Source organism: Prinia subflava, chromosome 19 (genome assembly GCF_021018805.1).
Source record: "Prinia subflava isolate CZ2003 ecotype Zambia chromosome 19, Cam_Psub_1.2, whole genome shotgun sequence".
Taxonomy (NCBI): Eukaryota; Metazoa; Chordata; class Aves; order Passeriformes; family Cisticolidae; genus Prinia; species Prinia subflava.
Genome location: NC_086265.1, coordinates 6,892,258 through 6,916,930, shown reverse-complemented (window position 1 = coordinate 6,916,930; position 24,673 = coordinate 6,892,258). Strand labels below are relative to the sequence as shown.

Genomic DNA, 24,673 nt, shown 5'->3' with positions numbered 1-24,673 from the left:
AAAAGTGTGGTATATTGACTTTAAGGATTAAATTCGTGTGCATTCAAATCTTCATGGTACTGACAGAAAACTTACTGTGACTTCCGGTGACTAGTCAGATGCTACCTACTGAAACACCATCATCAGCTTTTTTTAACATGTTTATTAGACAAAACTGATGAATTAGTTGGGTACTCAGAACTTTGGAAAGACTATTATGCATAAACTTAACTGTTGTATGTAAACTTCCATTCTCCTGTGATGCTGTTAGGCTTTATACAAATATATTTGTAACGTCCAAGTATTTAAAAGAACCATGATTATCTTACTAATTTACTAAACTGTACTTTGGTTCTGGAGTGGAATTCAGGAAGTGATAGCCTCCTAACTTTCCTTGGGAAGAAACGTGAAGTGCAAGAAGCCATGCTGTTATTAACCAAATAAAATTATCAATGACAGTATTTCAACGTGTATCTGAGAAGGTGGAAAACAAAACCAAGTTCATCCCTATTGCCCCAGCAGGTAACCATGGCTGCTGTTTGAGTTGTGTTGGGTGCAGTTGCTTGGTGCCAGTGCTGAATTGGTACAACTATAAAGCCTCATTTTCACTGAGCCTCTGCTTGCTTTTTTTCTGCACAATCATGTAATCCTCTGTGTTCGGTCTTTGAGTACTACATGTGTATTTTTCAGACAATTAGTTTCGAGCAATAAAGTTTGATATTATAAAATGTGCCAGTGTGATCAGTATTATGATAGCTTAAGCGTATCTAGAGAAAGGAACTTCTATTCTTCAAGTCCTCTAGGTATTTGTGAAGAGAAATTAGATCAGTGCAGCCTCGTAGGTTATGGAAGTACTGAATCACTTTGGGTGAGGAATTGGATGTTTCCATGGTTAAACACTTGAAATGAAGTCACCTCTTTTTGAATTGGGATTTGTATTTTTACTTAAACCATGGCAAGGCTGGAAGTGTTACAACCCAAAGTGCTGGGTTTGGTACCTGTGGGGTGCAGGTACCAAACACTGGAAAGTTGTGGCATCAGCACAGCCATGGGCTGTAGTAGGACTTTTTTCTTGTTGACCCCCTTAAGAGGTATGTTAGAAGTTGAGATTTCAGATGGGCACTCATACCAGTGCTGCTGTCTGTTAATGGTGGCTGCAGTGAGTCCTGACTGGAGAGCACCGTGTGGAGCCAAGGCTGTGTCTGTACCCTGGGAGAGGCCCAGCAGTGCAGTGTGAGGGGCTGGTGCTGGCACAGTTCAGTTCTGCCTGTCCATTTTCAGTGGTGAGGGCCTGGCTCCAGCAGAGTCACCTCAGCTTTAGTGCATGGTGCAGGAAATTCACAGCCTTTATTGTCTTATCAGAGATGCTACAGTCTGAGAGTAAGACTGACTGCAACTGTGGAAAGCGTAGCATTTGTATTAGACTGAGTTTTACTTCCTAACGAAGATTTAGTAAGTAAATGACTTTATGGAAGGGTTAATCTTTATTTACCTACTGAAAAAATATGGCACAGCTTTGACAGGGGGCGCAGAGCATGATGAAATACTAACAGGGAGGTCCATGTTCATGTAGCAAGATGAGCTGCTCTGGGAATTGGGTGTTGTCTCTTATGTATGCATGTATCAAGAGAAAAGCAGGATCTGGCCCAACCATCTATAACATCCTACCCCTGGGAGTGTTCAAGACCAGGCTCCATGGGGCTCTGAGCAACCCGGTCAAGTGGAAGGTCTCCCTGCTGATAGCAGAGTGGTTATAGATGATCATTAAGGTCCCTTCCAACACAAACCCTTCTGTGACTTCTGATAATAAAATCTAATTCAAATTAGGATGATGAAATAAGTTGGAAGCCTTGCAATTACTCTGTAGTACAGAGATTTATTACCTGGATGTTACAGAAGTGATGCTACTGACACAGTTGAAAAGCAGCAGTGGTTTCTGCAGTCTCTCAGGAGTCAAGGTGGCCCCTCTCTTGGGCTGCAGTCCCCAGGGCCAGCAGCAGCCGTGCCCTGGGTGCCGCACTCCGCTGTGGCGGGGCCTGCAGCCGGCGCTGCCGCAGAGCCGCCATCAGCGTGCTGCACCCTCTCAAAGAAGAGCAGCAACTCACAGTGCCTGGTCTGAGGGAACAGATCCACGGCCATGGCTCTCACGGGCCGGAACGAGGCTCCTTTCACCCTGTTGGAAGGGGCCCGGCACAGGCTTGATGGGAGGGAAGGAAGGGCAGGAAGGAATCAGTAACATTTCAGTACAATGCTCATCCCTGCTGCTCTTCTCAGAGAGGTTTTTCTTCCCCAAGCCTCAATTCCATGTTAGGCTTATTCACTACCCCTGACGTTTCCATTATGACTTGTGTATTGGGCAATACCATTCCAAGGCAGCTGCCACAGCTCCCAGCTCTTTCTCGTGACAGGTAAGCCTCAAGGAATGTGGTTTGCAGATAAAAATCCAGCAATGCTCCCCCTCCTCAAAAAACATCGTTTTCTTCTTACCACATTTAGAAAGTCAACTTAATGCAAGAAACACTCACTCCACAAAGTTACTCATTGCAGCTCTGGGATTGCAGGAGACATAGATGAGCTTCTTCAGATGTTCAGCTCTTCTGAGGGCAAGGATTACCTTGGAATCTAGGTGATCAAAAGCACAGTGGCTGTTTACTGGTTCTGTGTGCACCAAGATTATATCAGCATGAACAAAACTGCTGCAGTGCTGCTCCCAGCTATGCCTCCACTTAATTTATCCCAAAGGTGTTTTCTTTGTTTCACCCAACACCCATTAAGAGAACAGACTTGAACCCCAACTGAACTTACGCAGCCCTGCTCGTGGTGGATCTACAATTGTGATCACGTTCTGAGGAGCTAAAACGTTCATTAGGGAAGGAACAATATCTTCTGCCTTCCCACAGTAAAATTCAACATTACTCAGTTCTGTAAGAAAAAGAAATTATCTTACATGAGTACTTGACTAAGTTTTGATGCTTCAGAAACTCCAAACTGGAATCGCTGTTAACTTCAGATCATTTAAACAACAGTAACTTGAGCACCTTCCATCACCTGGACTAAAGTAACAGCCCACAAACATCAGCTATGTTGATGTTTTATTTAGGAGGGTAGCTGTGGTTTTATCTCATTTTTACACTGAAATAAATGTTTTACTTTCAATTTAAAAAAAAAGCTGTTCAACTGGAAAATTGATCTCATAGGCTAACAAGGTATTTGTTTTCAAGAGCAATTAAGTGTTTAAATGGGACACGATCACTATCAGCAACATGTAATTCCAGGCTGCTTAGATAAGGTGAAGAACAACTGGCTGTGCAACTGCTCCTTACCAAAGGCCCCAGCATTGCAGCTTAACTCACCATTAATCTGGGCGTTTGCTTTGGCGTCCTGCACAGCTTCCTGGCAGAGCTCAATTCCAATTACCTTCTTCACTCTCTGTAGAATCAAAGGAAAAAGATCCCTCTGTGGTCTGTGTGTGTGAATTTACCCATTTTTCACAGCATCAGCAGTTAACAGGGACTGTGACTCCTACCTGGGCTGCTCAACACCACGGTGAGCTTTCCTAATGATGTGGTAAAGCAGCTGCAGGCAGCTCAATTACAAATTAATTCAAAAAATTAAGATACAATCTGTTGCATTTCACATACATTAGGGATTTTCTTCCCTTGTAGCCACAGGTTAAAAATAGGTAAAAAGTAGCTTCTATCCAGGAAGAGAAGTTGCCAACCTTGGCTAAGGAGATGCCGATGGTTCCTGTCCCACAGCAGATGTCCAGCACGGTGCTCTCCTGGCTCAGCTGTGCCCACTCCCCGATGGCAGAGTACAGCACTTCTGCAGCTTGAGTGTTCACCTGGGAAATTGAACACAAATAAACACTGAATATGTTTTAATGAGTCTTAGTAAAGTATGTTTTCTTGTTTCTAAAAACCAAGTCATTGTACATTAAAACCATGTTTTAAGGAGTTGGAAGGGCAAAAATAAGTTTTGGGAAAGCAAACAAAAATTACTTATACAAGACACCTGAACTGTATTATTGAATGTTCAGTGTTACAAAAAGCTGCCATGAAAGAGGAGGAAAATTATAATGACCTAGTGAACAGAAAATGTTGTCTTCAATGTGCTCCCATCAGGCTTACAGTCATTCACTGCTTTTACAGCCAAACATAACACTTACTGCTATTTAATCACACCAAATATACGAAAGGTTAAATTTCTAGGTATGTAACATCTTGTTCCACAGCATTAGTCAAGATCAAAAGCATTCATGCAGATCCAGTTAAATCAGCAGCTTCACATCATCCTTACTTGAAAAAATGCATGAGGAGAAATTCTAAATTTTAGGCCAAGGAGTTCTTCATATATGTACTTATCACCAGCCACGTGCTCCAAAGGCAAATCTTCGAGATTGGGAGATTTCCTGGGGGTAGGAACAGGGAGACAAAACAGAGAGGGGGAAACAAAACCAAAAAAAGAAGACAAACACGTTTGTTACACTCTTTACCAAAGCTGTCATCCTCCTACAAACTGTAGTGCTACTTTGGAATCTGCTCTTGGAGACTCTCCTTGGCCATTAATGTCTCAGAGCGTGCAAGGCCCTCCACCATCTCTAGATGAAGATGGTGTGAGCCTTGTGCTCTATGGAGGATGGAGAGATAGAAAAATTCACATAAATAGGGAAGAAAGGCAGAAGTTACTTGATAATAACAACATTCATCTGTAGCTTGACAGCCAGCAAGGGCCAGTGGGTTCATCCACTGAGAGTCCTGCTGCCTTTATCCAGAGAATGGGGAATTTCAGGAGTCTCTTATGGAAAAAGGTGAATAACTTCAACAAATTAGTAACAACTGCTGCTACTTCTCTAAAGTAGACAAAACAATGCTATGAAATTTGTAAACACCAAAAATCCACCCACCACCAAAATCCCCCAAAGCAAAGTCAACTCCCTCACCTCTGTCCTTCCTCCACAAAGTACAGGGAAGTAACACCACTGCTCTTTCCCATCCCTTCTGTGAAGTATTTTGCCAGAGAGATTTTCAGGTCAGCTAGCTCTTCTTTACTCAATTTCTAAAGTTTTCATGTGAAAGAAGGGAGAGTCATTGTTTTAGTGACTTCAAGATATGAATTAGTGTATGCTTTACATAAGAATATTACTTGTTCATTTCCATGTATCAGTCTAAATAGAATTAGAGGTGAAGCAAGGTAAACCACACCGAGTAATTCCTCTACTTCTCTTTTGCAAGCACAGTTAATAAAATCCCATTTAAGTGGTTGTGAAGCTGTTGCTCTGGGCTGCCCAGTGCCTGTCAGCGGGATACCTGGGGGTTGAAATAAGCGATGGCCATGAGGTGGCCGCTGCGGCTGGTGCGCACCGTGAGCTGCTTCCAGTGCCCCTCGTAGGTTTCAGGGCTGTACACCGAGTACGGGGTCGACCTGCAATTCACAGAGCTCTGTTACTTACACTGAGAATTCTTCTTTGTGCAACATTAAACAGTTTATTCAATCAAAAGAAGGTCACTGTGCCAAGTGAGAGAAAAATGCTGACTACAGAAAGAGGGTACGTTCATTTGTCAAAATAAGAATGACTTCCAAGTAAGAAAGATGGATAACATCTCCTAAAGCAAAACAATCTGTCCCTCCTTCTCACAATCCTCTTACACATTTTTAACCCATGCAAAATTACAGAGGCAAGAGGCAGCTTCTCACTGCATTCAGAGAATGACACAACTTTTTACAATGCTTTTGTTAGCTTCTCTTCTTCATACCAAGTTCAACTCTTCCATCTTCATGATTCTTGAGATTTCCATTTTTGTGGATTTAACTGCTTTTTTAAGAAAGCATCCCTTTTTCTAAAAAAAGTACTCTTGCTTAAATGTGCAACTTTTGGTTTATTCCTTTCTCCAGGATGATTCTCCTCATCCAAGGAAGCAATGGATCTTGCTTAAATAATTCCTCCTTTCAGAAGTGTTTTTCTGAGTGCTTCTTTAGAGTTAGTGGAAGGAGCTGCTGAGTAACTCTCACTTTTTACTACAGATTTACACATCCCACTGCTTGCAGTGAAGCTGTGTTCAGCTGGTACCTGTCCCCCACCTCTGAGCAGCTGAGCAGGAGCAAGGGAAAAACTCCCCACGATCCAGGCACAAGGTGGGAACAGAATCACTAAAATTTGAGACTGGTGTATCTTAGATCTTAAAGCTCACAACAAACACTAATTAAATTGACAAATACTTTTGATTAAGATATCAAAACCTTTACGGATAACTCATTTTACTTATGCTCACCTTATGTAGTCTTGGAAAGCTTTTACTACTTTTTTGGCAATAGCAGGAATGTGAATAGTATCAAATGGCTCCACTACAGCACATGTACCACCCTTATATTTGCCAAGACGACAACCCACAGTTTTGTCTTCTTGATTTACACCAATCCCAATCAAGAACTCACATTTGTTGCGATATTCAGTCTAGATTTAAAATAAAGTTATGTAAGATATTGACACAGCATTTATTTGTACATGCCAAGTTTCTCCTGAAACAAATCCCATGGGGTTAAATTAATTTGAAAATGGACACAGGACATTTAGCTCATATGGAAGATATTCATGGATTTTGATGTGTGTGAACTAACAGTAATAATGAAAAGGTATTAGTAAATCTTCTTATTTAAAAAGCAAAATATTGCCTCTTTTGAGGAATGTATTATCTTACAACACAGGCTTGCAAGGACAGCATATTAATTTTAAAGTTAAAATAGCCAGTTATCAATTCTTCTGTTTCCTGTTAATATTTCTACACAGTATTTATGTGAAAGGCAACAACATCTAAAACTCATAATTTATTACAAAGATGAAGTCGAATACTCATTTTGTCCACTGTCTCTCAAGACCAAATAATGAACATAACCCTCATTAACCCTGTTCCACTTTACCTGAGATTGCATTACCTGTAAGGGTGATGCTTTCACTCCCTCCACTGGGCAACATAATTTATTAAACTTCTGCTTCTGTAGGAAGAGCCAGGGTAATAAAGCTCTGTTGTTATTTCCTATTTCCCTGCCCGAATCAGAAACAAAAAGTGTCAAGCACACATTTAGAAAAACCGAGGTCAAGAGTTGCATAAGACTTCTTTTTTGTATAGGGTACCAATAAAAGGATCAGATTATCACATGGAAGAGTGTTTCTTCCAGAATTTTTAACAGATAAACCCTCTCCAACCTTGTAAGAGCTGTAACCTGAAAAAGTAAGGGTTAAATGTAGTTATAACGGTTATGTACTGGATTTATCAACATACCCATGTATGATAATTAATGCCAATTTTATCCAAGGCAAGAGACAGAAGTGATGCTTTGATCTCCAAAGACCAGGCATAAAATTTTGAGGGGATTTTAAAAGAGAAAATCCTAGTAGTAATTTGCTATCTCTATAGATTGATTCTCTCTTACACCATGTGACAATGCCATTCTTTTACGGGCACAAACATCCTTCTGCTTATGGAACAACAATTTAAAACCAATTCCCTTCATTAAGCAATCTTTTGAAGGTGACTAACAACATCAATAGGAAGTTTTGTCACATGGAAGAGCTTTTAAGCTGTAGCATCGCAGATCTTGTAATTACTTTGACAGAGGATCCGAGTTTTGACCTACCTCTAACTCACTTCAGTTTAGAGGTATCAATAGCTGTGAATTTAGCTATATCCCATCACAAGGCCAAGTGTTGTACACATTACATTACAAACAGGAATTACTTTGTCAGCTTCTGCAGCACTTGTTCGCACTCCTGCTTCTTCTGGGCCAGCTGCTCCTCGTAAGGCACGCTCCACAGCGGGGTCACCACATCCGCGATCCGCTTGCTCAGAGGCTCCTCTCCGCAGGGCGCCGGGCGCTTCACCTCTCCCTGCTCCGACTCCTCTTCTTGCTTTCTCTTCTTGGCGATGGGGTCGGCTTTGGGCTTGGCCAGGCGCACGCTGAGGTGGCGGCTCTTCCAGAGCGCGCCGTGCAGCACCCGCATGGCCTTGTCCCGCTCCTCCTCGCTCTTGAACGTCACGAAGGCGAACGTCTGCTTCCCGAAGAGTTTTATCTTGTGAGGGTTCAGCCCGTACTTGGCAAGGAACTTTTTCACATCATTGAACCCAATGTATTTGGGCAGGTTCTGTATCTCTACCTTGTAGATCTCGGAGGTGAACAAGTCTCCCTTAATGTATCTGTACACGTCGGGGCTCTCTGCGGGCTCTTCCCCGGCCTGGCTGTCCGGCTCAGCCCCATCTCCAGCCCCCGCCACAGGAGCCGTGTCGCGATCGGGCTCGCAGCGCTCGCCTTCCTCCGCCATGGTCCCGCCAGCCCCTCAGCCACCCGCACACCTCCCGGGGCGGGGCCGCAGCCTCACGGACGGGCCGCTGAGGGGACAGCGACGGCAGTGGAACTGTCCCGTTGTTTTTTTAAGCGCTGCCCCTCAGCTCTGCCGCCCCTCGCGCCCGAGAGCACCTGCGGCCCTTAAACGCACTAAACACAGCAGCTCACACATCACCCCTTCCCTCACGCGTGCGCCATCTTGGGCCGGGACGCGGGCAGCCGCCGCCATTGCGCGGGGGCTGATGGGAAAGGCGCCGGGGAAACGGGACAACAAAACCGCTTCTCGGGGGGCGGGAGGGGCCGCGCCGGCGGTCGGTACCGGGGCTCGGTGGCAGGGCCGGTACCGGGGCCGGTTCCGGAGACCCATGGGGGGATCGGTGTGACGGGGCCGGGGCGGGCGGTGCTCCGGCCGCGCCGGGGGCGGGGCGCGAGTGCGGGGCTGAGGGGGAGCGGCGCTTCCCATCGGGCCTTGCGGCGGCGCGGCGCGGGCTGCGGGAATGAGGTAAAGGCGGGCGGGGCGCGCGGCAGGAAGCGGCGAGCGGAGCGCGGCGACCGGGCCCATGGCGGACACGGCGGTGAGGGGCGGCCGCGGGCCGGCGGCCGGGCCGGGAACTGCGCGGGGGGAGGGCGGCACCGAGGGCCGGGGTGGGAGAGTAACGGAAACAGGTGGGGCCCGGGCGGGGGGAGCCGAGGTCGGGCAGGGCCCGGGGGGGGGGACGGACGCTGGGCCTTGCCGGGGGCCGGAGCGGCCGCGCCCGCGGGGCCGGGGGTTTGCGGCCGCTCCGGGCTCGTGTGGCCGCTCGGGCCGACCCCTCCACCTGCCCTGGCCGTTCCCCGGCACGAGGCAGCCCGAGCGAGCCGGGATCTTTCGGGTAATTCTTCTCCCCGTTCCCCGCCTTTCTTCTCCTCCCTCCCGCCCCTCCCCGGCCCGCCGGCCGGACCCTCGTGCCTCGGCGGTTGCGCACGTGCTCCGTGTCGCGGCGGGCGGGAGCGTGTCGCGATAACGGGACCCGCGTTCTCGCGTCCGCCTGCCGGGAATTGTGCGTTTCTCACGTCTGTGATGAATTGCTCAGGCGCAGAACGCAGGATGAATGACCATGCGGGATACGCTACGTACACGCATGGATACAATGTATAAAAGTTTGGCTAACGTTTCTTTTCCTGTTTTTTTGGAAACAGATCTGAAGTAACGCCTTTCCCTCTTTTTTTTTCTTCCTCATGATGGAACACTGGAGACATAAAACTAGCGATAGCTTGTGTGGCGTTATTGATACAACTAGATTTTATTTTGCACCATTTTTTACCTAATTTTCCCCTGCCCCCTCTTTTGTTTTGTGTACTATTTAGTAAAAATAGACTGTTTTATTTCTGTTGCTTTATGCACACATGATGTATACCTGCCCTGTAAAGGTCATTGTGGATAGAGCCTGTTAGAGTGGACTGTTCCATTTGTAAAGTAAAAATGTTATTTAAATGTCTTCTATGTGAAGACTGTTTTTCCCTTCTGTTACTCAAGCAGCAACAAAAAAACCCCAAACTCAAATCAGCTCCCTTGACCTGAGATAGGTGTTCTGTGGCTTTGTTAAACTTGCATATGAATCTCCCTCCTAGGCTTGTGTGCTGAATTCTTCTTAGTCCATATGCATGAAGTACTAGAGATGTTTATCATTTACCTACTACTCGTGTAGTAAAACCCATTCTTATCCTTAATGAATGCTCTGACAGATTCCTAAACTTAAATAGAAACTATTATTTTGGCCTTCACCTGTAACCTAGAGTTCCTTGAGGAGAATAAGCAAGAAACCTAAATTAGTTAATGACTATTACAGCTGTGCCTCAAAATATCTTTGACTGTGTTAACTCTGGGTGGTTCTAATACGTAAGACAGAATGTTGAGCTCAGGATGCAATGTGTCCCTTAAGCTGGGTTAGGTGGATGTTGTGTGGGTCTTTTTAATTTTCCCATTATCAATGGGTCATTAGGCACTAAGAAATAGTAGGGATTTAGTAGCATAAAACACATAACATTTGTTAAAGAAATTATTTTTCCATAACCGAGAGCTGTTACTCCAAGGCCAGGCCTCTGCACAGTTCATGAGTGGTAGGATGAAAACACCTCACACTGCATGAGCACCTTTTTCTTCTTTAGTGTAACTGTATGTTGATTTGAAAGTAAAGTATTGAAAAGTATTTGTTTTCAGGTATAATCATATTTCTCTACTGTTATGGGGTATTTCAGTTCTAAGATCTAGTTGTTGAAAAGTCATAAATGTTTTAAGCACATGTGCGTACTTCAGGGTGTGGTACATAGCAAGTTTGTGTTTTCTCTCTTCTCCTCAGGAAGCACATGAGGAGCATGATACTTCTACTGAAAATGCAGATGATTCTAACCATGATCCTCAGTTTGAACCCATAGTTTCCCTTCCAGAGCAAGAAATAAAAACTCTGGAAGAGGATGAGGAAGAACTCTTTAAGATGTGAGTAGAATATTTCTCACTATTACCTGAATGTTCATTTGGCTTAAACTTGGCAATGTTTATGAAAAGCTGTATAACTTGCAGCAATCTCTGTATGAAGGGGTAATCTGACTTGCTCTGCACTGTGATGGCAGAGATTGAGTGGGCAGTGATTTGTGTTGGCCCAAGAAAATTAAGTCTGCAACCATAGAAGGGAGCTGATAGTACAAATCTGATTTTAGCATTGTTTGCATAAAAAAAAGACAACAACTTAGGTAATAATTATTGGAGTTGTGATCACAGAATGTGAAACAAGTGTCTTGGGAGGAAGGAGATGAGCTGTGATGTTGCTGCCATGCATCCCTGTGTAAAGGGTGATGTACAAGGTACTAAAATAATAAAAGCAACAGCTGCAGTACAGTATTGGGGCATCTGTGGCAGTTCCTGTCTGTCTTCAACACAGCTTGTCCTTAGATTATGCTTCTTGTTACATCAGGATGGCTTGATCTGCCTGAAGAAAAATGTACCCTAAAGGCTTAAGTGTTTTGAATTTGATCCCTGATGTACTTGCTGTAAATAGGTTTTAAAAATTCTTTTACTTAATCACAGAATGGTATTGCTCATCTGGAAAAGAGGTTTGAGTTATCCTTGTACAGATTTTGATAACTAAAGTGATGGTCAGTTTGACAGGTAGTGTGTGAACTCCAGCTATAGCAAAACGTGTTAATTAGCTACCTGAATATAAAAGCTTATCTACACCAAATACATTTAACATCTCCTAGGAGTGTCTAGACTTGTTGAATTTTAGTACAGTTATTACATAATTACTAATATTTTATTATTAGATTTTAATTTATCCTATCAGTTTCTGAACGTGTATATTGAAGTAGAACAGGGGATCTTATTAAAGGCATTGTTTTCTTCTTGTGTGTGGCTTTTAAACAGAACTGTGCTGTTCGCTCAGGGGTGGTGTTTTAATAAATGTTTTAATTTAATTAAACTTTGTGTTCTCCAAGGCGAGCGAAGCTTTTCCGGTTTGCATCTGAGAACGACCTTCCGGAATGGAAAGAGCGAGGAACTGGTGATGTGAAACTCCTGAAGCACAAGGAGAAGGGAACAATTCGCCTCCTCATGCGGAGGGACAAAACCCTGAAAATCTGTGCAAACCATTACAGTATGTTATACATTGCTATATTTATTCTTGATTTTAAAAATAAGCTTGTAGAGTTGAACTATGGTTGTCTCTTGCTCTTCATACAAGATTTCAGGCATCAAAAACCATGAGGGGTTATTTTTATTAATGGAAGGAAGCTGGAGGTTTTTTCCTTCAGAGTCTGATAGTGCTGTAAGACTAACTAAAGTCACTTTAAAATTTAGCTATGATAGACAGGCATTATGTGATTGCTTCTTCTCTGTGTGTGTGCTTTATTTTAATGATTAATAGAGTGTAGAACATGTAGGCACTAATACTGTTTGGAATAAGAATTTAATGTATGCTGGCTTGCTTTTGTAAAAAGTGAGAAAACCCATGATGTAATAATTTACTACTTTGAGCTAAATGTTTGAATTCCAAAACCAATCCTTAACCATCAGAAAACAGAGACTGAGGTGCCAAGCAAATCTGAGTCTGCCTTTCTCTGCTTGTGAAATAAACTGAAATGAATGTGTTATATTGAGCTGACTCATTCAAAAAAAAATCCTCTTTGGATTAAAAAAACATTAAAGAGCAAGACAGACTTGAAAGTCAGCACAACTTGCAACAAGTAGACCAATTTGGTGATATTTTGCTTGCTTTGGTGATACTCGGATTTTTATGAGTCTATAGTGTTCTGTAGAGTTAAACTACATTTAGATAGTTGAAATAAGAAGTAGCTTAATGCAAACCTCAAGAATGTCACCATCCAGCAGGAACAAACCTTTTGTTTGGGGAAATAAATGGTGCACATAGCAAAATGAATTGATGAATTTATAATATTCATGTCAAAAGTTGTTTAGGTTTTTTCCTGGAAAAGCTGCTCTCCGTATAGATTTGTTTATTGAATTTATGCTGACTCACAGTCAGACAAAAGACCTCTCTTCATTTTGCCAAGCATTAAATGGAGCAAAATGTATTTTGATCTCTAGATGTTACAAATGCAGTGAAGGGAGTAGACTCTTCAGATTTCTCCTGAACTAGACAGGGCCCAAGGAGAAAAAAAGCCCTGCTTACACTTTGTATGTCTGTAATGTAAAAAGTCTTAAGGTACTGTGGGAAGTAACATTTCAACTTCTGCAGTCAGTCAGGTGAGGTAGTTGTGTTGTCTTGGAGGGGCAGGGCCCCATTTACTGTGAGGGAACAGATTGAAAAGACTGTGTACGCTCTGCAGCACTGCAGAATTCTGTAATATCTCGTACTACAGCTTTAAACTGATGGGGACAGGTAATTAACCTGATGACTAATTAACGGAATAGTGCTTTTTAAAATGAATTTTGGTAGTAGTTTTGGTGTGCAGAAGAAGAATGAGTGGTGTTTGTCTGTCTGGATGCCTTTTCTTCCTGAATCATTTGCCTGTACTTCAGAGCTGTGCTCAGTGACTGCATCTCTTAGTATCACAGTCATCTGTTTTAAGCAAAAATTGGATCCAGCTCTTTTTCCTAATAGCAGCAAATCCAGCATTCTCTCACACAGTAATGGCCTTGCATAATTTTATTTGACAACGTAAGGAAAGGTATATATGAACACCACTGTCTTGTATTTATCCCCAAGTAATTCTGTGTCAAGTGCTTTACGTAACCATCGCAGCCCGTTGTCACTGAGATTTATGGAGGCTGGGCTGGAAAACATTTGCTATTGTGCTCTGTACATGTTTTAATGCTTTCCTTTCAGTCACACCCTTAATGGAGCTGAAGCCTAACGCTGGCAGCGACAGGGCATGGGTCTGGAACACACATGCTGACTTTGCAGACGAAAGCCCCAAGCCTGAACTTCTGGCAATCCGATTTCTAAACGCAGAGAGTGAGTGGACTGGCACTGAGCTTACACTGGTTGTAAACTGTTACACTACCCTGCTTGCCTAAATGCTGCTCTAAACCATTGTTGGAGGTGCGCTGTATCTCACCTCTGCATGGTTGTGTTAGCTAATTAATGCTTTATCTGAGACAAGTCTGTTAATCACGTAACCATATCTGTTAACAAACAGTGTAGTAATTAGCTCTGCAGAAATATTTGTATAGTTTCTGCCCTAGGCACTTTTTTTTAGCCTAAGGCATTTCATGTAAGTGTAATGCCAATTAGAATAAAACTAAAGGCAGTTAAGAGACTCACATACAGCTTACTTTCATGTGATTCAGGTGCTCAGTTGTAGTTAAATTTAGATTTTTTGCATTAGAAACAAGGAAATCCTGACCTGATATTTCTGATGTGTCTGCATTAGCAGAACATCTGGGTTGGTTTTTCTTTTTTTTACTGAAGTGTGTAGCATCTTCTTTGTTGTGATTAAATGGAACCCTCAGTGGAAAGTGCTAGTCAGACCCATCCTACTTGTTGGTGGGTTTTTCTGGAGTGACTACACTGAGTACCAGAAAAGTAACTTTAGTAATGGATCAGCTGGAATTAAATCAAAGTGTTTAGAGGCAGAGGGGGTTTATGTTGTTTTGTTGTTGGTTTGAGGGTTTTTTTTAAAGCTGCAAAATGAAAAAATGTTGCATTTCTTGCTTTACAATTTGCCACATGAGTTAAATGTGGTACACTCCTTTTCTTACATACTAGATGGATCATAAAGTGGTTGTATATTTTAAAACTTGATGGATATGACTACATCAGGAAAGACCTTAGTATACCTTGCCTTTTTCCTTGCCTTTAAGTCTCCAATGTCATTTTGTTTAGCCAAACAAACCTTTCTGGTACACCTGCTTAGTGCTTGCTTCATGATCAAGTAGGAAATGAAAGGGTAACTATTTGCTCATCTCTGAAAAGTCTTTCCCCCTTGCTGGTAGAGGCTGCTCAGTTTATTGAATGTTCTCTCTTGAGGGAGTAGTCCTTTCTTCCTGTTTGCCCTTTGCAGCACTGACTAAGCAGAGGGGATGAGTTTCAGGTGTCTTCAGGTGTCTCTCCTGTTTGAGATGCTTGAAAAGGAATCGAAACACTTCCTGGACAAGTTACCAAGGGCCTTCAGAATTCCTGTGGGGCAACAGTGACCTCCTGTGGTCAGCCAGACCAGCCTGGAATACCAGGCTAGCACCACCTTGGTCGTTGTCAGGAAGCTCCTTGCCCAATCCCTTGTTGCTTGTATTACTTTTGTAGAGACATTATTGGAATTTCATCAGCTACTTGGAATAGTTGTTGAATCGAGTGGTGGCTTAGACCAGAACATAATGAGGATGATGCATTGTTGGAATGGCCCTCAGGTACAGAGCCTGAATGCTGTACTGGAACAGGCATTATCTTCCTTTGCTGATGCCAAGACCCCCCCCAGTTCTGGTGAGGTTGTGGAAGACTCTCAGGGTGTAACATAGCTGGCAAGGATAGCAATTCAAAGCTAATCTTCAGTCTTTTGCATACAGATAGTTGTATTACCAGTCTCTGACATCATCTTCCTATTCCTTTAGGCTACAGACAGCTGGGAGTTGCAATAACCACAAAACTGCTCCTGCTGGCATTACATTTTGAATATTTTGCACAATAAGCTGTTTTAGTGAACCCGCTGAAGAAGATGAATTGCTTTTACACAAAGACGTGATTGAAGAATTTTGTATCTATGATTTACTAGATTACTTCATAAGTCCCTACAAATTTTGTTTACACAAAGTTTCTCCTGGGGTATCTTTCTTCAAGATTAGAAGTACTCAATGTTGTGAGGTGGTAAAAGTAATGAAAAACATTTTATCTTCACTGAAACAGATGCACAGAAATTCAAGGCAAAATTTGAAGAATGCAGGAACGAAGTAGGCAAGACAGCAAAGAAAGGTAAGGCAGTCTCAGTGTACTTGGTGCCACATTTCTGAGCTGTGTGAGCAGTTACAGTGCCCTGGGGTGTTGTGTTCCAGCAGACTCACTCTGTGCTGAACTGCAGCCTTCAGTTCAGGTGCTTTTCTGTCTGCGAGAGTAAGAGCTCACAGGAGTGACGATGGCCTTCTTGCCTGTGGAAGGCTGTTACAGTTGCTGTTGGGGACATGGCTCCTTTGGAAATATTTATGGCTTATAGTAAACAAATGAACTGTGAACACTGCTACCAAAGTGCTCTTTCTTCCTTCCAGGTCCCTTTCACAAATGTATAATCATGCAAGTATAATATTTAATGGTTTTATTGTTATTAGTGTGTGAGGTTGTTCACAAGTCTCTAATAGATTATTGCACCTCCCTTTAGAATTGTCCTTGTGACACAGTATCTCACCATGTAAATAAAACAAATATTTCTATCTTTCTTAAGTACAGACTGCCAGTGGTCTGCAGTCAGCATCCTTCAAGATACTTAGATTGGAGTTTTCCAGTCATAGGAATTCCTATGCCCCAATTTCAAACTGGGGAACTTGACTTTGCTTTTTTTTGGGTTAGGATGACAAGAAGCTAAGGACTTGTCTGGATACTTTATTGGTAGCAGCACAGCAGGCCAGATGTTACACATTCTTCAGTCCCTGTGATTAAGCCCTCATGTAGTGATTAATGTATACAAGTGGTGTTTCTTGAATTCTGACATCTGAAGTAATTACTAGAGGAAAAGAAATGGAATGAGTCACTCCAGTGGTCAGTGAAGAATATCTTTATTTTTGTCCAATACCAGCTGTCTCTCCCCATCCTCTTCACCCTCTACTTTACTCTTTCTAACAGCAAAATGCATTACTGCCTGTATGTAATACTTTTCCTAACCAATCTTTTAGCAGGCACAGACAAAAATGATAGTGCTGATAAAGTTGCTGAAAAACTAGAAGAGCTTTCTGTAAAGGAAGAGAGCAGAGAATCTGAGAAGAAAGAGACCAAGGAAAAAACTGAAGAAAAGCAATAAAATCATCTGGGCCTTGCAGTTTTTTCTTTACATTTTACTTTTTCTTTTTTCTTTTTTTTTTTTTTTTCCTTTTTTTTCTGGTTGGTTACTTTTTTTTTAATTTTTACAAGGGACTTTTTACGGAACTGAATTCAACATTCATATTATTTTTTCTAAGCTTTTGCCCTTTGGAAGGTGTCTTCAGAAAAATTCATTCCCCGGTCATGAAAATGTACTGTGCTAACTTTCTTTTCCATAGTGGAAACACTTATTTATAGTCATCCAAAAGAGTGAATAAAACAAACTTGAAAACAGCATCAGGGGACAGAACTGAGTTTTCTGTATACCATAAAGGCTTATGAATTCACTTGTTTAATTGAGCTGCATATCATTCCTGTGGATTAAGTAGGTTAACAGACTCTGTCAGCAGGGAAGATCAGGATTGCATTTGTTTGTTGTATGGCTTCTAAAGTGTAACCTAACAGACCTTTCACACCTGCTGCTGTGTGTACCTGAGCAGGGAATGTGCCTGTGCAAGACTTCTGGAGTCAGGCAGTAAGAGCATTCCTGGCACACTGCTGATGATGATCCATCATGAAAATAAAGGTGGGGGACAACATTTATTATGTTGGATTTGAGAAGCATTTTCCTCTCACAAAAGAAAATCTGTGCTTCCTCCCCCACCCCAAGTTTGTTATTAGTACAAAGGCTTGATTCTAGCAGAAAGCTCCTCCTGCTGTCCCATATCTTCCATGGTGCTGCTTGCTGACTGAAGGCAGCAGCAGCAGCCTGCAACGCTGGGGTGTGTGCAAAGGAATCTGAGCTATTTGAGTACCTTCCTGTGAGATTCCCCCTGCCTTTTTTTCCCAGGGCTTTGAAGCTCATGTTTTTACAAACTGGAGGAGTTTTGAACTTCTCAGATGTTGGGATGGGAGGCTGTCCCTCTTGGAGAGCAGCAGGCTGGAATTCACTTTGGAACAGTTAATTACAGTGCACATGCCTGAGGGACACCCTCCTTGCCAGAATGGGCAAATTGGTCAAATCTCTTCCCTGCAAGTGTTTTTATCCAATTTCAAATTAGTGCTAGAGAGTAAGAAAATAAACTATAGTAAGCAATAAAATCAACACAATTAAGTCTGATAGATAAATTGAATTCTGTTGTTAAACACTAATACAAGGGTTGTGTTAGGATAGAGATGAAATTTTTTAATAGTTTCCAAAATAATTATGAAAACTGGACAAAACTTGCTAAACCGTAAGATTGAATGATGTTAACATGGAATAGCAAGACCTTTTTGTCTTCATAAAGAGGTTTTAACTCAGTCAGGTTCTGCAGTCTATGTGAGGAGAATATATTTTTTAAAATAAATCACGTCTTTCTTTTTAGCATTGCCTTTTGATGCTACAGTGAACGAGTCTTAAATCTGGAACTGTACTTAAGGTACTCACTTCATTCAAACAAAATAATTCCTTTGGTGTTTTGCACATTCCCCTTCAACTACAGCAGATATCAAAAGTCTGTTAATTAACAAAGATGGTTGAAAGGCAAAATAAAATGCTCTTTGGTGTTTCTGGTTTGGAAATAACAAGACAAAGCTATTTTGAAGTATTTAACATTTGAATGTAAAAGCCAAATCTTTATCCATGAATCACTGTAAATGATCTGATAATGTCAAGCTGTGTCTAAATTGATAAAAATTACTTAAAAATTTCAAAATAAACTTAAATTTTCATTTAAAGGGTTTGTTTTTATTTTGAGAACTTACTGGGAGTGCATTTTCAGTCTGCAGGGGCAAAGTGATGAAGGCAGCAAAATGGGTGAGTTGCATTTCACTGTCAAATGCACAGAAGGGGAGGGCAACACCTGAACTTATTTGTCTTAATATTAATTATTGATGACTCCTGCTTAATGTTGTTACCCTCTCTTCTTCCCCTCTTACTTCAGCATGCTAAAATGACTTCAAGACATTTCCACTCCTGTTTAGATTACCTGATCTGCGTTGGCAGTTCGTGGATTGCAGCCACGCTTGCAAGTCTGCAGTCTCAAAGAGCAAAGTTAAGAGACACTACTCAGTAAAATAATTTCTCTGGGTAACAGTTGGCTGAAGAATGTTTTAGTCCTCTAAACTAAAGGATGGTCATTCAGTGTTCTGGTCACTTTAGCTTTTCTACAGATTAAAAAGCAGTAAGTATTTTTATCTCAGTAATATAAGGTTTAATTTTTGTGCAAGTCATTCTAATGATTTAACTTGCCTACAGCTAAAGTAGACTGCCAAGTGAAAATTTTAAAAAGTTCTAAGCCATTTTTTATAAAGAAGGAAAATACAACAGGGTTAATAAACCATTTTTGGATGCTAAAGGCTGCAGACTGTACAATTTTTCTGCTTGCTTCAGGTTTAGAAAGATGCTATATAGCCAGGCTTAGTGATGCAGCTTTTGGTGGTACAAATGATTTTGTGTATGTGTGCTGAATGGATGAAATGTCTGAGGACTCCTGAGTGATGAATTCAACTTAAAAATCATTAAATTTTGACAAGCATCGAAGTAGTATCTTCTTAACAGCTAGTTCATGTCTTAAAGAAGTCTACTTATTAGAGAAATTAATTCAAATTAGTTATCTCTAGATTCCATGTTAATTATTTTGAAGACTACACTAATATCTTGGGGGATTTTTCTCCAGGAATAAGTTTCTTAGTAACACTAAATGTCTCATTCACAAATTGCAAACACTCCCGATTTGTTGTGTTTTAACACGAAATGTTGATTTTTTTTTTCCCTATATAATAAGGTAGCTTGTATTAAACACAAGTTCTCAGTGATAGCAAAACCTCAGAAAATTAGAATAGTTCTCAACACTATGCAGATAGGAGAATGTTGTAAATTCCTAATCTTGATGCATCATACTCAAGGAATACCTGTATGTAAAGGCAAAAAATAGGAGTCTGAGTAGTTCTGTGGATTTTGTTGCTAAGTGTTACCAGTGTGAGTCCTCTGGAGGATGCTGTGTGTGGCTCACGATGAGTTGTGCTGAACTCACCTCCCTCAGCAATGCAGGGCCTTGTGCTGCTCCATCTCAGTGCTTCATTCCTGCATTCATTCCTGCACAACTCAGTGAAAGCCTTTAATGTCACTAGGAACCTTTCTCTAAAGAAAAGACTGAATCCCAGTTCAGAAGACTCAGCTTGACACCTCAGTAATATTAAATTGCACCTATTTGTGTAGAAATGGAAACAGTGGTGGAGATTACATTATAAACTGCCCTGCTGGGTTTTGATCTGTTCAAATTGCCATTGACTTTCAGTGCTGAGCCCTTAAACAACGGGTGATTATTTAAACAACACCAAACTTCTCCAGGTAATTTCCCTTTGCTGTTTTTATTTACACCCTCCTGTTCCCAGGACACCCATCTGCTCCAGGTTTTTTCTAGCAAGCTGTATTTTCTGAGTTGTCCATGGCAAGCCTGAGCTTTAATTTTGATTAGCTAAACTAATTTCAAAGTGTTTTTACATTGCTGAGGTCGTGTGTAAACTTACACTAGCTCAGTGAAGTGAGGTGTGCATAAAGGATTATATTTTATTTTATGATGGTTTATTTAGGTCCTCCTTTAAAGTCTTCCTAATTAGATTTAGCTAGAATTACTCTATAGGAGTAAGATAAAATAGGAAGAAGAAGAATTTACCAGTTTTGTTACCAACCTTAACTAAACCTTTGACAATGTATCATTTGCAGAGTAAGGAGCTAAGGAAAACTTAACTGCAACAGATCAGAATTATTTTGCTTGAGGAAGGAAAGTTTGAAGGAATGAGCAGTAGCATGGATTCTACATGTAAGTGATTTCTCAGACTCTAGTGTGTGTGAAAACAAGGTGCTTCTCAAGGAAGCAGCTTGTGCAAGTAAGAATAAGGAAATAAATCTTGAGGTTGTGAAAACTTACAAGCACAGGAACAAAAATCTTAATATTTAAGAGCTGAGCAGTGTTAGTATCTACAGCTATGTGTCAGATTTATGACCACTACATTTTTATAATATGCAAATTTAGGTATGGAATATGGAAAATCACTTAAATCACATTAGACACCAACCACTGACTTGAGACCTGTTCATATTTGTAAGACTTGTCAAGCTAGTTTGCTGTAGTCTCCTAGTGAAAATGCAACCTACACCAGATCCATAAATACATTTCATTTGTAGAAATGCACTTTTTAAAAAGTATTAATGGTGCAGGTGATGTTTCTGGGGTGTATTTTCTGTTACACCAATATAATGTTTAAAGTACAAAAACGGTGCTTAGCACAAATCTGGATTAGATGTTACATAGAGCAAACTTATTTTGTGGAAGGTGTCTGACTACTGCAAGTATTTCATCAACTTTACAGTCTTAAACATATTTCCAACTTTCAAACTGGAAATGTCCAGCTCATTGTTTATCAGTCTTGACTACTAATTTGTATCAGCTGATTGACTTTATTGTAGATATGAACTGTTATATCAAGATGTGTAATTTACTTACAGCCTGAGAGAGAAGCTAACTGTCATCAGCTCTTGCCTATTCATGTGCTGCCCAGCCTCATTTCAAGTAGTTTAAATGTCATCATTTTCTAATGCTTTTTTCCCATAAAAGCAATTATGGCTTTGTAAACACCAACAAAGTTGGATGGGACATTAAAATGACAATATTTTGTATGCTTGGAGGATATTTCTCAAGACTATTCTAACAGAATTTTAACTATTCTATCATTAAAGTTACATTGCTTCATATAAATAGTGCTTATCAGTTTTAACATCTTCTTTGCTGGTTTATGACCACTGTTGGCTTGCAGCAGCATCATTTAAAGTGATATTTCATTTAGAGGAGAAGAATTGCACTTAACTAATGGTTTTAAACAGGATGGTTAGTGAACCTTTAGAACTGCTTGGAGGCCTACCTTATTCTGATGTAAGTAGATTTTTGTGGGGATCATTTAGGAATCAGTCTGCAGAGTTACCAGTCTCTTAGCAAATGCAACTTGACATTGCCACATCACTGCTGTTGGGAAATACCAGATCTGTTCTGAGCAAACATCATCCTATGAAAAATATCTATTGGAATCATCTAGAAAATTTTGTCATAAATCTGCTGAGGCTACTTAGAAGTCATTATTAGGCAATAATTTCTTGATTTATCTGGTAAGAAATGAACAACTAAATGAAAATTGTTATATTATAGTTCCAGTGGGTAACTTGGTGGGCCTGGCTTGTACCCAGAACTGTCTGGCCCTTGCCTGGACTTTTGGCAGCACTGTGCAGCACAAGATGATCCAGGTATCTGTTCTGAGCACTGTAAATCTGAGGGGAAAACAGCTTTTATTAAACAATGAATTGGTGATCCTTGAGGGTTCTCCCAGTGACCCTGAACAGTTTGCAGGTGCACCAGTATTACATGTGCTGGCAACTACATTTGTTGTAGTAAGAAAATGCAGTGAGAAAAAAATAATTATGGTGGTCACTGTTTAATGGCAAAAGCAAATTCGAGCTAGGAGCTAACTTGCAAGTGACCAATAAAATATTGCAGAGATATTCAGGACTTTTAAGTGTGCAAAATGAAAGAATTTTCTTCATCACATAGCTAAGATTTCCAGCTAAAATTAGTGCCATGACTTGATATGAAAATTGCATGGCTTTCAGGCTTTCTTGATTCTTGCTCTGCTGTGAGTTTCCTTTCATCTTACCAGCTCTGAGAGGGGTACCCTGCCCCGTGGCTCCAACACAAGCTGCTGTGGTTGGCCCTTCCTCCTTTGGGGTAAAACCTCAGAGTAAAATCTTGCAAGAAGACATGCAATTACTAGCCATGCTCTGCCAGATTATTTTTAGATTGTTCTTTGTAGCTCTGTTTGTTCTTTGCCATTAAATCTTTCCCTAACTCATGCTGCCATTGCTGTTTATCTCAGTGCTGCCAAAATCTTCTGGCACGCTAATAAGGTAGTGTGAGTCCAGAAACTGCAGTTCTTGAAATAAAGGTGTTCCAGGAGAGCAATTCTGAGACATGCCTGTTCTGCTTTAGTCAAGTCCTCCTCAGACATCCTTAGTGTTTGACAGGTAAAGTCATCTGACTGCTTTAAATATACTTGGCTTGTAATAACGAGGTTGAGTGTTGCTCAGCAGTGCTTTGTGCTGCCTTGAAAACAGAGCGTTCTTGAGGACTGGAGTGGTAGTGGGAAGGAAATGAGGTGAACTGTGGGACTGCTGGACACAAAATTACAGAAAATTATGGCTTTCTGATAGGTAATCTACAGTATGCACCAGAAAAAAGTAATCCTAAAGCTCAATTCAGCATAACACTAGCCTTGGAATGTCTCAGCCCTCTTCATGCTGGGTCTGCATGACTGCACAGCACAGGTGTCGTGATCCACAGGATGACTGCAGCCCAAACCTGGCTGGCACTGTGAGCTTCCAGATCAGTTCAGTTTGGAGATGCACCTCTTCTTGTTGCTATGAAAGGTACAATTCTTTGTGTCCTGATAATTCACAGTTATCTTTAGTCTCCCCCTAGAGAAGTGTTGTGTGATTGGGATATGAAAAATGCCAAAGCTGCTTGCTGCTGAGAGCCTCCCTTCAGAACAGGAATGGCTTGAAAGATGGGCCCAACAAATGGGGGCTGGTACAGTGAGATTGGATCAGCATCAGTGTGTCAGTGATGAAGGGAAAACCATTCTGAAGAGTGGGATGAGCAGAAATGCTGAATCCTCCCCACTTGCAAAGCTGTCTCTGAGAAGCAGACTTTCCAGAGAGGAAAGAATCCTTAGGGGAAAATACAATTGAAACTAATGAGGTGCAGAGGAGGCATAGTCTCCTTAAGAAAAACTCCACAGTTCACATGAGGGAATGTTGCTGTCCCAGAAAGGCTTTGTCTTTAAAAAAAATATTTAAATAAATCATCAAACTCCAGATATGTATCTTAAAATTAGCTTGTGCCTATTGCCTCCCAACTCATGCTAGAAACTTGACAGGATGCTTTTGTGGCTTACCTAGAAAGGAAACTTCCAGGTCCATGCTAAAAAGGCAGATATGACTGTCATTGGGGAGAGAACTTCTTTACTATTTTTCAAAACCTAAGAAATGCATTTAAGTAAATCTCATACTGTCCATTACAGGATCCTGACCAAACTTCATAAACAGTCTATAATCCTGCTTAGGATAACATTTTCTAGATTAAAATAAAAATATCACTGGAAAATTATTCAGAGTTCTGTTTGCAACTTCAATTCTTCACCTAGACTGTTACTTGAGTGGGAAGGAAGAGAATTAAACTGATATAATTGATGAAGTCTTTGCTTTTGTCAAGCAACTGGGGCTAAACTTATTTGTGGCCCAGAGAATGAGATGTGCTCCTGACATGGATCTTCCAGCCCAGTTTTGTTGAAAGGGGACCCAGCTGGCTCCTTGGAGGCCACTCAGCAATTCACATCAGACCTGGTAAGTGAAGGTGGTGGAGAGATTTCCTTCCCAGGTGTGCCTTTGATCTGATCTCTCATGGAGCTGCACCTGAAGCCTTTCAGCTTTGTATGCAGAGCCTGGTTCTGCATAAAATTGTTGACCTATTGATTAGTTACAAGGGGTTTGAGAATAATTAATTCCAATAAGGTGGCATGACCGAGAGTAGTGAAGCATAGGAAACATTCAGTCCCACAAGCATGCAAAAATAACTAACTTTAAATAGATGTTTTCATGTTTTCCTTCCTGTATCTTAAAAATCTAAGTCTGGAGATGATTTTAAGTTGCCTTGTGGCTTTAGTCCCTTTTGGATAAGACCTTTTTTTTTTTTTTTTTTTTTTTTTTTTTTAAAGCAGGGCAGTTGTTAGCAAAAGCTGAGCTTTCACACAGCCATATGTCCTCAGGCTGGAACTTGCTGGGTTTGCTTTTGTTAAAGCTGATGCTCAAAATTTGGGGTTTTGTTTGGTTT

At 41.3% G+C, this 24,673-nt stretch overlaps 2 protein-coding genes and 1 non-coding gene across 6 annotated transcripts; 2 read left to right on the top strand and 1 right to left on the bottom strand.

Moving 5' to 3' along the window:
• Nucleotides 1–474: 474 nt before the first annotated feature.
• TRMT2A (tRNA methyltransferase 2 homolog A) lies at nt 475–8,566 on the bottom strand. Of its 2 annotated transcripts, XM_063416282.1 has the most exons (12): nt 8,132–8,566; nt 7,716–8,026; nt 6,913–7,021; nt 6,252–6,433; nt 5,289–5,403; nt 4,922–5,037; nt 4,279–4,390; nt 3,701–3,823; nt 3,333–3,408; nt 2,785–2,901; nt 2,505–2,601; nt 475–2,176 (listed from the first exon to the last, which is right to left on the bottom strand). In XM_063416282.1, the coding sequence occupies exons 1-12, from the start codon at nt 8,294–8,296 to the stop codon at nt 1,933–1,935; spliced, it is 1,767 nt and encodes a 588-aa protein (XP_063272352.1). In that variant the 5' UTR covers nt 8,297–8,566; the 3' UTR covers nt 475–1,932. The 2 variants fall into 2 exon arrangements, with proteins under 2 accessions (XP_063272352.1, XP_063272351.1); XM_063416281.1 differs by having other exon boundaries at nt 7,716–8,555.
• A 3-nt stretch (nt 8,567–8,569) lies between these two features.
• On the top strand, nt 8,570–18,473 carry RANBP1 (RAN binding protein 1). Of its 3 annotated transcripts, none has more exons than XM_063416285.1 (7): nt 8,570–8,630; nt 9,393–9,451; nt 10,659–10,795; nt 11,791–11,948; nt 13,641–13,769; nt 15,654–15,719; nt 16,631–18,473. In XM_063416285.1, exons 2-7 carry the CDS (start codon nt 9,407–9,409, stop codon nt 16,753–16,755), a joined length of 660 nt encoding a protein of 219 aa, XP_063272355.1. In that variant the 5' UTR covers nt 8,570–8,630; nt 9,393–9,406; the 3' UTR covers nt 16,756–18,473. The 3 variants fall into 3 exon arrangements, with proteins under 3 accessions (XP_063272355.1, XP_063272354.1, XP_063272353.1); XM_063416283.1 differs by lacking the exon at nt 8,570–8,630 and adding an exon at nt 9,000–9,191; XM_063416284.1 differs by lacking the exons at nt 8,570–8,630; nt 9,393–9,451 and adding an exon at nt 8,739–8,894.
• Nucleotides 15,799–15,931, top strand: LOC134560463 (small nucleolar RNA SNORA77). The gene has a single exon (XR_010082742.1). It is a non-coding gene; the product is annotated as a small nucleolar RNA SNORA77 (small nucleolar RNA).
• Nucleotides 18,474–24,673: the final 6,200 nt, after the last annotated feature.